Here is a 14,404-nt window from a genome sequence, read left to right as displayed (position 1 = left end):
CGTGACACTACATTATTCTTGAGGCCTGTCAAGACTTAAAACCCCCTGGTGCTATTAACACTACAGTGTGAAATATTTACCTGTCACTAGGCTGATCCTAGGCAGGGCTGCTAATCTCTATTGTAAACATTTATCTAGTTCCTGCAAACTTCATTCTCTTGATTCTGGTAAATTTCAGTGTACCTTGTCTGGTGTGACATATAGCCCCTGGAATTCTGTATTATAAAAAGTCCGAGGCTCGACCTGAGATTACATTCAGATTCTATACAACCTCTCCTGTGTGTGTCTGTTTGTCAATTTAATCCTACGCTTTGCCCAACTGCTCGAGAGACCCGTTCCACGCAGACACAGGGACCCAGAGGGTCTGCGGCAACTATAGTGCTACTACAAAACAGAAATCTTACATTGGTATTGATCTTTGTATACTGATACAAAATTGAGGTTATATTTTACTACACTATACTATGTATACAGGTTTTTAACTTTTATTTGAGGTATATTACTTAGGTAGTTCCTAAAAATGTAATGTAATATTGTAGTCCTTTTGAAAGCTGGGATTAGAAATTGTTAAGAGTAAATAAGAAGTGCAAGTTTTAGTCAGGCAATCTTACTCAAGATTATGTTAGATATTAGTCTGGCTAAATAAAGTAAGATGTTTTCAAGCTTATTCATATAGTGAATAGTAAGAACAATGTTTGACAATTTAGATATACTACAGGTGTACAGGTGGTCTTCACAAACCTTGGAGATTTATAGAATATGTCATTTAAAATAATTTTATTACTAAGAGATAATCTTTGACATTGAGACAAATATGTTCCTAACACACCCTCAGTCCTATTCAAAGAAGATGATGAGCATAAAAGAATCTCCATATGGAGTTTTCTTAAAGTGTGGCAAGCTGCCACTAAGCAGTAAACCACCTATGCTTCAACTGTAGACAAAATGATGCCCAAAAAGAATAAGCAGATGCAGGAAATTTGACTGTCCTAAAAGGACAAGCAGATGCAGGGAAGTCAATTGCTGAGCTTTTCCAAGACAAGTTAAGCAGGCCTTCATAATTCCTGCTCCAGAAAAGATCTGATACATATATTAGGCCGGAAGGCTGAAGATGAATGCTCAAATTTTACAGAGACAGTTTGGAGTTCAGGCAGCCAAGTATGTCTGTCATTTTATAGTTTTGGAAGCTGCTTGCTCTGCATATCCTGTATACTCTGGAAATATTTATTCCTTCTCAAGTCTCTGGTGGGAATGTAAAATAGATAGTTATAGAATCACAGAAAAGTTTAAGTTGTTTACCTTTTAAATAGATGTTTTGGTTTAGTAATGCAACTTATGATAGAAAATAACCTAGACACAGAACTCTTAACTGAGGATTAGATAGATAATACAGTACTTTATCCAAAATTGCCAGCTATACATAGACTAGAAATTATAATGTACATCTTACTTGATGGTCTTCTTAATTGTTATTATGGTATGTAGATTATTATTGTAAGAGAAAGAGCCTTTTATTGGGCCAAAAAAGGGAAATGTAAGCATAATGTTTTGTGCACTGTGGAAAGATTATCCTTTTGTTATTTAAATGTTGTTTTCTATGTCGTCATATTTTGTTTCAAGTTAGACATGCCACTGTAATGCTCATGTCAAGAATATTGTGTCAAAAGTTTGTACAATGATTGGTCTTTTATTTTTTGCCTTGTCAAAAAAAGCTGATCAGTCAATGACTGGCTAGAAGAAAGAGTAGGGTAGGATTTCTGGTAGACAGGGAAGGGGTAAAGTTAGAAAAATGAGACAGATTCAGCTATGAAGGAGGAGGGGAGACATTATGGTAAAATATACCTGAAGCCTAAAGGGCCAGTCCAATACTAAAGTGCTAGTGTCTCAGGAATTTTGGTTTGGAGTTAGCTAGATTAATTTAGAGGATTAAAACAGGTCAATGACTGTCCAAGTATTTCAGTAAAGTTTGATTAAATAAATATTGTTCTCTCTGTGTCATTACTGGGGAGTTAAGATAGATAAACAAGTTTACAAAGTAATTGCCTGAATATATTTATAATAATATTAATTGGTACAAGGGAAAATATTGAAATCTAATGCAGTAGAAACATTCTATTTATACGAAGGTGACCCTAATAATGTCTGCCAATAAGGAAGGAGACAGAAATCCAACTGGCCATCTATTACCAACAAAGGAATTGGTCCAGTAATAGGACTACTTTATAAGAATTTGAATCATTGGGTAAAATACTGCACGGAAATGCCCCAAACAGGCTTTTGTCTAGGCAATAAGTTGTTCTGCCAAATGTGTCAGCAAGGTCCCACTGCTGAAGCCAATAACTCTTTGAATATGGAGAGGTCAGAATGATTCTACATAGAACCTTCACCCCCAGGTTTCTCCATCTGTGACTGAGAAAGGTAGTCTGTAGGCTGACAAAAGATGAGCACAAGAAACAACACAACTACAAAAAATTGGTTTAAAAGAAGTTCTTCCTGAAAAATATGGCACAAACCTTGAGAGAGTAACCAACCTACATAAGATTTGACTCAAGGACCACTCCATGAGATGGATCCCATTTTTTTTTTTGAGTACTGCTTGAGCAACAAGCGAGTAGAAATTAAATAGCCAAGAGGTTTTGAGTAAAACCAATATTGTCTGGAAAAATGATGCTTATTTATATTCTCCCATAATCATAGATCAGTGATGTATTCAGACATCATTAGAGACATAAATAGAGAGAAGGGAATAGAGGGACAGAGTGAGAGAGAGAGAGAGAGAGAGAGAGAGAGAGAGAGAGAGAGAGAGAGAGAGAGAGAAATGCCTTGGTACAACAGCTTTAAGTGAGATGTCCCCATCAATTTCTTCCTCTTAGAGCTTAGTGAAAACCCATGGAAGATGTAGCAGAAGAAGTAGGCAAGATAGAGAGGATAGAAGAAAGCAGGAAAACAAGTCCTTCTATAACAACTAAGCAACAGATATATGAACACACTGAAGTAAAGCAGGAATCATGGTGCCTACACAGGTCTATACTAGGTATTTTCATGTACACAATACCTTTCAGTTTAGAACTTTTATAGGACTTTTATTTTTACATGTAAACAAGTGAGTTTCTGATTGTTATGCCCTCTCTTGGGGCTTTTAACTTTTTGTTGTCTTATATTTCCAAAGTTTGTTATGCTTGCTATTGTTTTATTATATTTATTTTGTTATGTTTTGTTGTTATCTTTGAGAAAATAGGAAGCAGATATAGATTGGGTAAGAGGTGGGTAGGAACTGGGAGAAGTGGAGGGAAGGAAGATTGTATTTAGACTATATTGAGTAACAAAGGAGTCTATGTTTGATAAAAGAGAAATAAAATTTTAAATGTTCAAATTATTTTAAATAATGTATTTTCCGTAAAACAAAGAGACTCAGTATGTATATCTCTATCTATCTATCTATCTATCTATCTATCTATCTATCTATCTATCTATCTATCTATGGGAAACTAACTCTCCTGTCACATGTGTGTTTAAAAAAACCATCTACTGAAAATAATAAAGAGAATAATTAATACAGGGGTTATAATTATTAATGAATAATTAAGTCAATCCTATATATGACTGAGCATTAAAAGCATAATCGGGAGGGAGAGATCTGGATGGGAAAGGGGACAGAGAGGGATGGGGGGAACATGATCAGGTATTTGGTAGGAGGAATAGTACTGAGGGCCAGTAAAAAGAATGAAAACAGGCAACTTTGGGAGGTGGGAGGTGGGCAGGACATTCAAGAATGTACCAGAGACCTGGGAGGTGGGAGACTTTCAGGACTCAAAGAGAGGAACCGTAGATGAAATTCCATACAGTGGGGAGAGGGAACTTGTAGAGCCCACTTCAAGCAGAAAGAGAGCTCATCAAGTGAGAGAAGGGGTTGCCATCCCACAGCCAAAAACTCTGACTCATAATTGTTCTGCTCTGAAAGAACTGCAGGGACAAAAATGGAGACGAGTCTGAGGATAAGGAAGTCCAGCGACAGGCCCAACCTGGGATCCAGCTCATGGGAAGACCCCAAGGCCTGACACTACTACTGAGGCTGTGGTGTGCTAACAAAAAGGGGCCCATCATGATTGCTCTCCAAAAGACCCAACAGGCAGCTGAAAGAATCAGATGCAGATATTTACACCCAACCAATGGACAGAAGCTGCTGACTCTTGTGGCTGAATTAGGAAAAAGCTGGAAAAAGCTGAGGAGGAGGGCAACCCTGGGGGGACCAGCAGTCTCAACTAATATGGACCCTGTGATCTCTGAGACACTGGGCCACCAACCAGGCAGTGTTCATCAGCTGACATGAGGCCCCTATAACATATACAGTAAAGGATGCCGGGTCTCCACTCAGTCTGAGAACCCTCAAGAAATTGGAAGTCCCAGAGTTAGGGGAGTTCTGGTGAGGTGGGGTGTATGGAAATGGTCACATCCTTGAGGAGACAGGTGGTGTAGGGGGGTAGGTATGGGATGTGGAACAGTCAGACAGTACACTGAGAGGGGGAAATATCGGACTGTAAAAAGGGATTAAATAAAATTTTAAAAAGTCTAAAAACATGATGCTAAAAACACTGTTTCCAGGGTTTAAAAAAAGGGACTGTGTATTTGTGGGGAAAGTGAGTATTCAGGGGGAAAATATTTGCAATGGCTCAGCAATGTAAGTTGAGGATGTTTTCAATGTCTAGGGTCTGTGATGTCAAACAGAAATCCTCTATCCTTAGGCTCCTCTGTGCAGGGATTACAGGTGATGAACTTCTCTCTGGCAAGACCATTTCATGGTGTGATTCGCCTTTGGATGGATCAAACCAACTTAATCTGTCATCCTTAGGTAGAGAGAAGCAATTGTGGTGATTTCCATGTAGAAAGTGGAATCTGAAGACCAGAAAATTGAATATGAATGCACAGTTAAGCCACTCAGGACCTTAATGCCAGGGCAAGAAATTTACGTTAAAGTGGCCACAAGACTGTTACTAGGAGACAGACAAATGTATTCCCATGTTTACTGCTAGAAGACAAAGCTTTTTGAGAAATCTTGAATTTATGATGTGAAAGTGTGTACTTGTCTGTCCTTTCCTTGATATCGTTCCTGAACTTCGGGAGACTAAGCCCCTGGGGTGTTTATTTCATGGTTAATTTTTACTACACCCATAAACTTATACTCCTATTGTATAATTATTTGGTAGTGCATGGTGACTTTACCTTCCTTTGGAAAATAAAGACTTATTGGTACACACACACACACACACACACACACACACACACACACCAAACAAACAAACAAACAAACAAACAAACAAACAAACACTAAACAAAAAGTAAACCAACCATAAAAACCTAACAGCAATGCTTAAATTTCTTACTACTGGGCAAGAGCTTATCTCTTACTTATCTCTAGTCCTTTCCTGTTTGCTTAGGTATTGCAGACTCCTGTGTACAAGTTGGAAACATCTCTGTAAGCCTTTATTTACCTGTCTCATTGGAAATCTCATTGTCTGCACAAGGAATGCAATCAAAGCAGCAGACAGCCTTCCCCTCCTGGGCAGCTTTCCTGAATCCAGGCCTACAGCTCTCACTGCACACAGACTGAGGAATCTAGGAGGAAAGAAATCTACTAGCAAATGCTTGGAATTTTTGAAAAATCCAAATTTTTGGACCAATTCTGAGTATCATTGAAGAGTTACTTTGTAAATGCTTCCAATAAAAGTTGAAGATAATGAGTTTGGAATTACTAATTTTGGTTCCTTTTCCATGAGATCATCCACATGTTTACATCTTGGGCCAATACCGTGCAGCTGTTGTAAAGAGCACCTCATTAAAGTAGTATTGGAGAACGTCATGGTACGACTTCAGAGTTAATGTGTCTCAAGCTTCCTGGCTACTAGGTGGAGCTTTTGTATCCAATGTGAGTATAAATCTTGATTGAAAACTTTACAGGGCTTGGTTTTGTAATGGAAACAAATCTTATCCAGTTCTGGGAGGAATTTTATAAAGACATTTACCTGAGATGGGAAGAGCCACCATAATCGGTGTCAGCATTTCATTGTCCACTGTCTCAGACGAAAATGAAATATAGATAGAATGTAAGCAAACACATTCTTTGATTTCTGATTCTGATCTGTGAATATGATGTGATCACATCTTCTGGCACCTAAAACACTGTTTTTCTACCATATCATACATGCCCAGAGCTAAAAGAAACCTGCACTTCCTTCAGTCAACTTTTCTTGACTCTTTGTGTGAAGCACCAAACAAAAATAACACACACACACACACACACACACACACACACACACACACACACACACACATGTACCCACACATACATACACATACACACACACACACACACACACACACACACGTACCCACAGGTACCCAAACACATACCACACTGGCCTGCCATGATATTGTGCCTTTTCAAAGGCTGAAAAATAGAATTTCATCTTAGCTCTCTCACTGAATTTTCAACTTCTTTTTGTTTTTTTGTTTGCTTGCTTTGCTTTGTTTTTTTGAGACAGGGTTTCTCTGTGTAACCCTGGCTGTTCTGGAACTCACATTGTAGTCCAGGCTAGCCTTGAACTCAGAAATCTGCCTGCCTCTGCCTTCCAAGTGCTGGGATTAAAGGCATGTGCCACCACGACCCGAAATTTCAACTTCTTGACAAAATAAACTCAATCAGTGTTTTGAGGCAGTGACAGAAATCTTACAGACACTATGTATAAGAAAATGAAGACACTATTGCATATGCCAGAATGATTTGGCCTAGTCAGCCATCACTAGGAAGAAAGGCCCCTTGGTCTTGCAAACTTTATATGCCCAGTACAGGGGAATGCAGGGACAAGAAGCAGGAGTGGGTGGGTAGGGGAGCAGGGTTGGGGAGGAGAGGGTACAGGGGCGTTTCAGGATAGTATTTGAAATGTAAATGAAGAAAATATCTAATAAAATTGTTTAAAAAAGAAACATGTGGTTATTAAAAACAACTTTTCCATTAATCAAAGTCAGGGAAATGACAAAATAGTCAAATGTTGTCCGTTACTCATTAGGAGTTAAAGATTGACTGATACTGAATGAGTGTCCAATTAACACTATATCCTGAAAATTACTTTTGTTTTCATAAAAAGGCAAGGCAGTGAGGTAAGTCACAACTTACTTTTGTAAACTGTGTCGGCCATTGTATCATTTCCTCAGATAAGGACAACTGTTGACCCTGGGGAGAATTTGGAGAAAAGGTTCCTACTTTCATCTTTAATCCAAGACCCGTTGGGAAATTCCAAAAATTGAAAATGTCATATTCTGAATATAAGTTTTTCCTCTCATCAATTACAGTTTGACCACTTGGATGGTTTTTAAGTAGGGTGATCTTTAGAAAAGGGAGGATCTAGAAGAGATGCAGGAATGTATACTGAAATCTGAGATACTAAAAATCTTTTTAAAAATATAATACAAACAATCTCAGTGTCTTTTATCCCCTCATGATGAAAAGCAACTATAAAGGAGGCATCAAAATGGTTGAGTAAATAAAATATACTTGGATTGAAATGTATTCAGTTTCAAAAATCACTCTGTTCAGGAGAAATCATTCAATTAAATATAGCTAAGAAAAAGTGTTATGTGGATTCAGTTCATTCAAAATTCTTTGAACAGCCAGCCACAACTGTTAACTTTTAGAATATATTCAGATCTTGCATGTGTAAAATGAAGACTCTCAAGTTGAAAGTTCAATTTAAAGTGATCCTTAACTCTATAATCCCATGTTACTATTCAGAAGAATTTTAATTCTTAAGGATCTATTGTGCCAGCGTCTGCTCTGAGGAATATAAATGGGAATTCTCAACTTTTCACATTGAAGATATTATGAAAAAGCCTGTAAAGCAACTTTGTTATATGAATTTAGGATTAGTTTAATATGTTTTTTCCTCTGTCCCTGGCACACAATTTATAAAGATACTGAACTCGAGATTTTGCATTGAACATCAGAGTGAAACAGATATTCTCTTGCTTGCTAATTCCCAACATATTCTAAAGCCTTTGATGCCTAATACTAAACCTCAATAAATAATAAAAAATGTGACATTGCTGATAATACACAGGAAGGGATATTACCTGCCAGGGCAAGAATGCCATTCCGTCTCCATTGGCATATGGTTGTGTCTGTATTTGTTGAACAGTCATCTCATGGAGGCTGTGAGCAAGAGCATACACAGCATTGTATAGGTTGTAGCTCTCTTCACTCATGGCTGGGTCAAAAATGTGTCTGAGCAGTAAGTCCAAAGATGCATTGGGTTGGCAGTTCTCCAAAAGTTGGCAATCAAACTCAGAAAAAGAGCACTTGAAGAAAAAAACCCAAAACTTAGGAAGATAATCATCTTCAGGGTATGTGTAGGGATTCACTGTTTGAACAAAATTCACAAACTCAACCATCTCTTCATGATGGTGTGAAAAAATGAGACTCCCATGAAAGGATTCTATCATAAAATAATCAGAATAGTAGTCAATATCCCATTGAGAGTTCAAGACCCAGACTTTCCATGTCACTAACAGTTGTGCAATGTGTCGCATTAAACCTTGTAAAGAAACAATGTCCCCATAAATAACAATCACATTTGCTGATGATTCCTGAATCTTCTCCATATTTTTCCATATTGAATCAGAATATGAATTCCAGGTGCCAGGAATCATTTTCACAAAGGCTAAGCAGATCCTATTACTTTCCATAACATCTCTAAACTCTGATAGAATCTGAGTCCCTCTGGGGTCATTTGGGACAATCAGACCCACCCAGGACCAGCTGAAATGAAGCATCAAAGACACTAAGGCCAGTGACAGATATGTGTCCTCAGGGGCCACCTGATAGAGAGTTTTAAACTGACTTTGGTCATTCATGTTAGAATCAAAATATCCAAACTGAGCTGTACAAAACAAAATTGGAAACAAGAGAAAGAACATTGGCATCAAACACAGTGTCAATCCTGAATCAACAGAAGCCAAGATGAAGATGACTTTGTCATATTTTGAAAAGCCAACTCATTACAGAGTTTTCAACAAAACGTATTGACAGTTCTCTATTTTCAATAACATAGCTATTCCTATTCACCTCTCCTTCCATTCTATTTCAGGTAATTGAAATGTGGATCTGTCATCAAGTACCTTCATCATTTACTTTGGTTCTTGATTAATTCAAGTACCCATAGTTTACATTATCAGAAAGCTATAATGCTAAAAAATGGTATATGACTCCAGTTCCCACATCCTACTGCTCACCTGAGGTATTTTGTAGAGTTGTAGCAGTGTCCCAATATGGGCAGATATTGCCCATGATGTTCCAGTGAGTGCTGCAGGTAAATTTCTCTTCTGTCCACAGTTATAATTAATTAGTTGATTGCTCAACCCTGTGAGCCAAAGAAAGGGACCAAGAAGAATATTCTTTTTTTTTTTTTTTTTTAAAGATTTATTTATTGGTTATATGTAAGTACACTGTAGCTGTCTTCATACACTCCAGAAGAGGGAGTCAGATCTTGTTACGGATGGTTGTGAGCCACCATGTGGTTGCCGGGACTTGAACTCCTGACCTTCGGAAGAGCAGTCGGGTGCTCTTACCCACTGAGCCATCTCACCAGCCCCCAAGAAGAATATTCTTTTCAGAAAATTTAATGTTATGATGCTCAAATCCAAGAGTTGTGTTGGGTAGAAGATGAGGATTTCTGTTGATCTCCTCAATGGTAAACACCAGGGCCAGAAGTAACTGGTAGTTCATAAAATTATACCTGCACAGATTTCATAAAATTACATGGAAGAAAGACATAAACCATACAATCTTCATACTTTTTGAAATAACTTTTTCATTCAAATGGCAATGTTTCTATAGAATTCTTATTTTAATATATTTTCATGAATTGTTTACAATTGGAATGGGCACTTGAAGTTATGTAGTATTAGGTAAGATCTGACTGCATTAACATTTATTAATCATGGTCTCAGGGACTCTTACTATATTGATTTATTTATCTTGTATGTGTGGAGAAAATGGTGCACAAATAAGTAATTATGTTCTGACAAATCCTAAGAACATTTAATGCTTGAATCTTGGCTTATCAGTCTCTACAGTAATAAAATGACAATATACCTTGACCCAGTCACCCAAGTTTTTGTGACAATATCCCATTGAAAGAATATCACAAAGATAATTTAAGTCATACATTGCTATAATTGTTATTTCGTGTGGTTTTTTGTTTTTGTTTTTTTGAGATAGGGTTTCTCTGTATAGCCCTGGCTGTCCTGGAACTCACTTTGTAGACCAGGCTGGCCTCGAACTCAGAAATCTGCCTGCCTCTGCCTTCTGAGTGCTGGGTTGTGGATATTTTTAATAGGGTGGTCCGGGTTGCATTGAACTTATGGGGATCTCTCTTGCTCTGCCTTTAAGCTTTGGGGATTAATTCACGTGTATCCACATCCAAATTTATTTTATATTTATTGTTTTTATGAGCTGTGTGCATCACTTATGCGGATGTGAGTCCCTGTGAGGGTAGAGGTCCATGAATCTTAATAGCAATAATTGCCTGGAAGAGAAGAACTTCAACAGCCAGTCTAAGCTATCCACACATTATTTCACAGAATCTCTTAATCCTTTGTTTAATTATTGACTAACTGACCGAGTTATTGGATGAAGTGCGCTATTCACAAAGCTGTTTCCTAAGTTTATATTTGTAAATATTTTTCTTCAGTTGGATATACATAATTCATATTAAGCTATTTTTCAGAGTTTCATAGATATACAATATTACTTTTGTATATTTTGTAAAGATATATAGGGAAGGATATTAAATTTATATTAAACATACATATTGAAAAAAGAAAAGGGGTATATTAAATGTAATTTTTTTTCTGCAGAATTCTGGCCTTATAGTCACATACTTATTTTTATTTATTCAACTCTCATTTTTCTGCTTCTCTATTTCTTTTCCAAAACTTTTTTTTCCTTTAACACAGATGGTGATCTGCCATATATCTGACATTAACGCTGTCTCAAAGAACATTGGATACTCAATAGAACATCCTCTATACTTCTTTTCTGGGATGCTGCTGAGATTTACAGTTTCATACCCCGAGTTTCATTTCTTTTAAATGTAATGGTTTTGCCTAGAAACTTCACATGAAATCAAACAAAAGACTTTGCATATATCATAATTCTAAAATAATTAATAAGGATGAAAATGAAAATGTATGTAGCAGAGTAAAATCATGAAATAAAAAAAAAACCCTTATGAATAATGTTCTGGCAGCAAAGACTAAAGCAGTTTTTATTAAGTTGACATACAACTAGCCAGAAAAAAAAAGAAATATGAGGCAAAAAAAATCTACAAATGCTTTAGACAACATGTAAATGTTAAGAAATTGTTAATAGCATTTTAATAATGGATAGGAGTATGAATGAACAAAAATAATCTTTAAAATGGTTATTTACATAATGATAGTAAAAAATCCTGTAGGCAAATCAGTAGGAAAGATAAGAAATCAGGGAATTTTTTTGTACTATTTCTAAATGTCTACTACATCAGGTAATTTACTTAAAAATCAAAGAATACTTCATAAGTTATCTACATACTTAATTAGAGCAGATGGCATTGAAACAACATACAATTCAATAATATCTTAATACTTTAATTTAAAAGAAAACTAATCTATAAAGGTCTGAATTCACTTTTCTTCCTTTAAGTAGGAGTTAGAGATAAGTGGTAGTACAGTCCTCACAGTGCTGGCAAGGACAGGCATCAGCACTCACTTCAGCCAGACCCTGACAAAATTCTTTACATCAGAGAGATTGATTTACATTTCATGGGCTGCTTGTACTTCTGTTTCTGGCTGGGCAGGAAAATGCCCCTGTATATTACATCTTCCTTCATAACTGCCCTGAGGAAAGGGGAGCTAGAAAACACAACCATAGAGCTGAGTAAAAGAAAAATACTTAGATGAAGAAAGATAAGTAGATACAGAGGAGCAGACATCATAGTTGTACTTTGCAAGTAAATTAATGCAGGGCACATACATCATAGAACTCGATGAAAGGATTTAGAGGACACCCAGTTGCGATTATTCGATTGTGTGCAAAGAAAAGACCACAAGTCTGCAATTCAAAGAAAATGAGACCTCAATTATAAAGGCACAGGTAAGAGTACAGGAATGTGCTTGGACCAACATACACTTAGGGATGGAACAATTTTCACTGCTAATACTCATAAGGATAAAGATGGAGAAAGCAGTCTGGGATAATTGATAGGCACCAGAGCAATGTTCTACAAAACCAGAAGTTACTTCATTTTATCTATTTTTTTATTGCAGAAAAAATACAAAAATTTTAAGTACATTAAGTAATATTTTATTTGGAATTGCATAGTATAAGACAAGATAGTTAATATTTTATTGTAAAAACACTATTTTTCTGTCATGAACTATTTTGATGGAATTTTTGATTGCATAAAAGGTTGAGGAATTTTACAAGATATAATTGTCTCATTAGCATGAATAAGCTAGATACTATGGCTCATATAACTGAAGGTATAGCCTTTTTACATATGGGCATATTGCTGCATAATATACAGAAAACACATACAGATGTACATTGCTGCATGAGCTGCTGAAAGGAGAGAGCAGAGGGAATAGACAGTAAGAAGCAGAATTAGTTATGATGAAGAACACGTGGCTCCAGTCAGCATCTAATTCCCTTAGCCAGTTATGTATATTAAACAAATTTTTGGGTTTATTTGAGAATCAATGTGATCCTAAAGAAATTAAATCTATCTTCAGTTACTGCATAAAGGAACTATTACATGGATATATAAATTTTTTGATCTATTGGTATCTAAGGTATGCTATTTTCAAACTAAATGAGTCACCACCCCAAATATAGGATATTTATATTTGAAAATATTTAATTCTCCACTGTTCTCAATGTTTTACTGAAAATCCCACCAATATTTTAAGAAATACACAGAAATTTCCCAATGAGCACAATTATTGTTCAGTACTATATTTTATTTTGTAGATTTTAAAAATAGATTTGCAAACTCTATTGGTATATTTTAGGGTATTTTTAAATTGCTCCATAGAGATATATGATAAGCACACCTTACTTCCTCTAAAGAGACACACTTTAATATTTTTCATCAAATTTTATAAGGAATTCAGATTTTTCTTACATTAATCCTTAATCTTGCAGATTTCAGAAGAGCTAAAAAGTGGTCCTAAATGGCCACCCTCAAAGCAAGAGTATCTTGATAAGCACATCCATATACATGAAGGAAAGCACTGGAAACATATAGGGCAAAAGGTAAACATTTAGAATAAAATTAAAACGTTTATCAAAGAAACTCTGAAATGCAAAACAGAGAGGGAGAGAGAGAGAGAGAGAGAGAGAGAGAGAGAGAGAGAGAGAGAGAGAGAGAGAATTATGTGTAGGAGAACAGTGCTCCCAAAATTTAATCTTGACAGTCCCAAAGTCAGCTGCATGTGAAAATAGCAATTCTTGTCACTCAATATTTAGAAGTCTCTGTATTCATTGACATCATTTATCCTCAGAAGAGCACATCTGGACTTTAAGAAAGCTCAGAAGTACCAGGTCATACTTAGATTAAATTATCCATACTTTGAAATCATGACACTGAAATTATTCAATTCATCTGGCATTACAAGCATAAAAAATTGTATGAAGTTCTAATATGATATAAGGAAAGCAAAATGAACAACATCAAAATGATCACTTTTACTTTGAAAGAGAAAAAAGTGCAAATGAAACTATAACTTCAAAGCTTTGAGAGTGGAAAACAGCGATTGTGAAAAACTCAGGAATGTTTTAATCCATGCATCCTTTATGTCACAAGAATTCTGAACTCTTACAATGAATAATAGTACTTACTGTGTGAACATATCCTGGAAAAAGTATGGGTCAATTTCATGGGGAACATGGTCATGTGTGTAGTAACTATGAAGAGGAAAAAAAGCACCAATTGTCACATCTCCTTCATAGTAAGTATATTCCTTGATTGTTCCATAGCACTTATCACCAGTAAAGGCACATACAAAATTGGGAATATACAAAACCCCAAAGATAAAAATCCAGAACATCCTATTAACACACACATATATGCCCATCCATAAGACTGATGGATACAGATCTAATGATGCCCAGCAGTTTTATATATTGACGTCAAGTGTTTGTGAGCTTGTGTGTTTCTAACTTTGCTAATGAGGGCAGATGTCACAACACCTTTCTCAAGTTCCTAGTGACACTTCTGCCACTGTTATTCAGAGTCCTGAATTCCCTTAGGCACTGCATCTGAGCCCCTGTGTTCTGCTTGAAAACAAATGGGAAAACATGTCTTAGATTTTC

General features: G+C 36.3%; 1 protein-coding gene across 1 annotated transcript in view; it reads right to left on the bottom strand.

Moving 5' to 3' along the window:
* Positions 1 to 14,139, bottom strand: part of Vmn2r126 (vomeronasal 2, receptor 126) — a 29,309-nt gene extending 15,170 nt beyond the window's left edge. Inside the window, exons 1-6 of the mRNA NM_001105061.1 lie at positions 13,931 to 14,139; positions 9,636 to 9,785; positions 9,276 to 9,403; positions 8,125 to 8,930; positions 7,172 to 7,399; positions 5,490 to 5,613 (exon numbers count right to left, since the gene is read on the bottom strand). Coding sequence (NP_001098531.1) covers positions 5,490 to 5,613; positions 7,172 to 7,399; positions 8,125 to 8,930; positions 9,276 to 9,403; positions 9,636 to 9,785; positions 13,931 to 14,139 — 1,645 coding nt within the window. The remainder of the gene's footprint in view (positions 1 to 5,489; positions 5,614 to 7,171; positions 7,400 to 8,124; positions 8,931 to 9,275; positions 9,404 to 9,635; positions 9,786 to 13,930) is intronic.
* Positions 14,140 to 14,404: the final 265 nt, after the last annotated feature.

The sequence above is a fragment of the Mus musculus genome, chromosome 7 (assembly GCF_000001635.26).
Source record: "Mus musculus strain C57BL/6J chromosome 7, GRCm38.p6 C57BL/6J".
NCBI lineage: Eukaryota > Metazoa > Chordata > Mammalia > Rodentia > Muridae > Mus > Mus musculus.
This window is presented reverse-complemented; position numbering and strand designations above follow the sequence as displayed.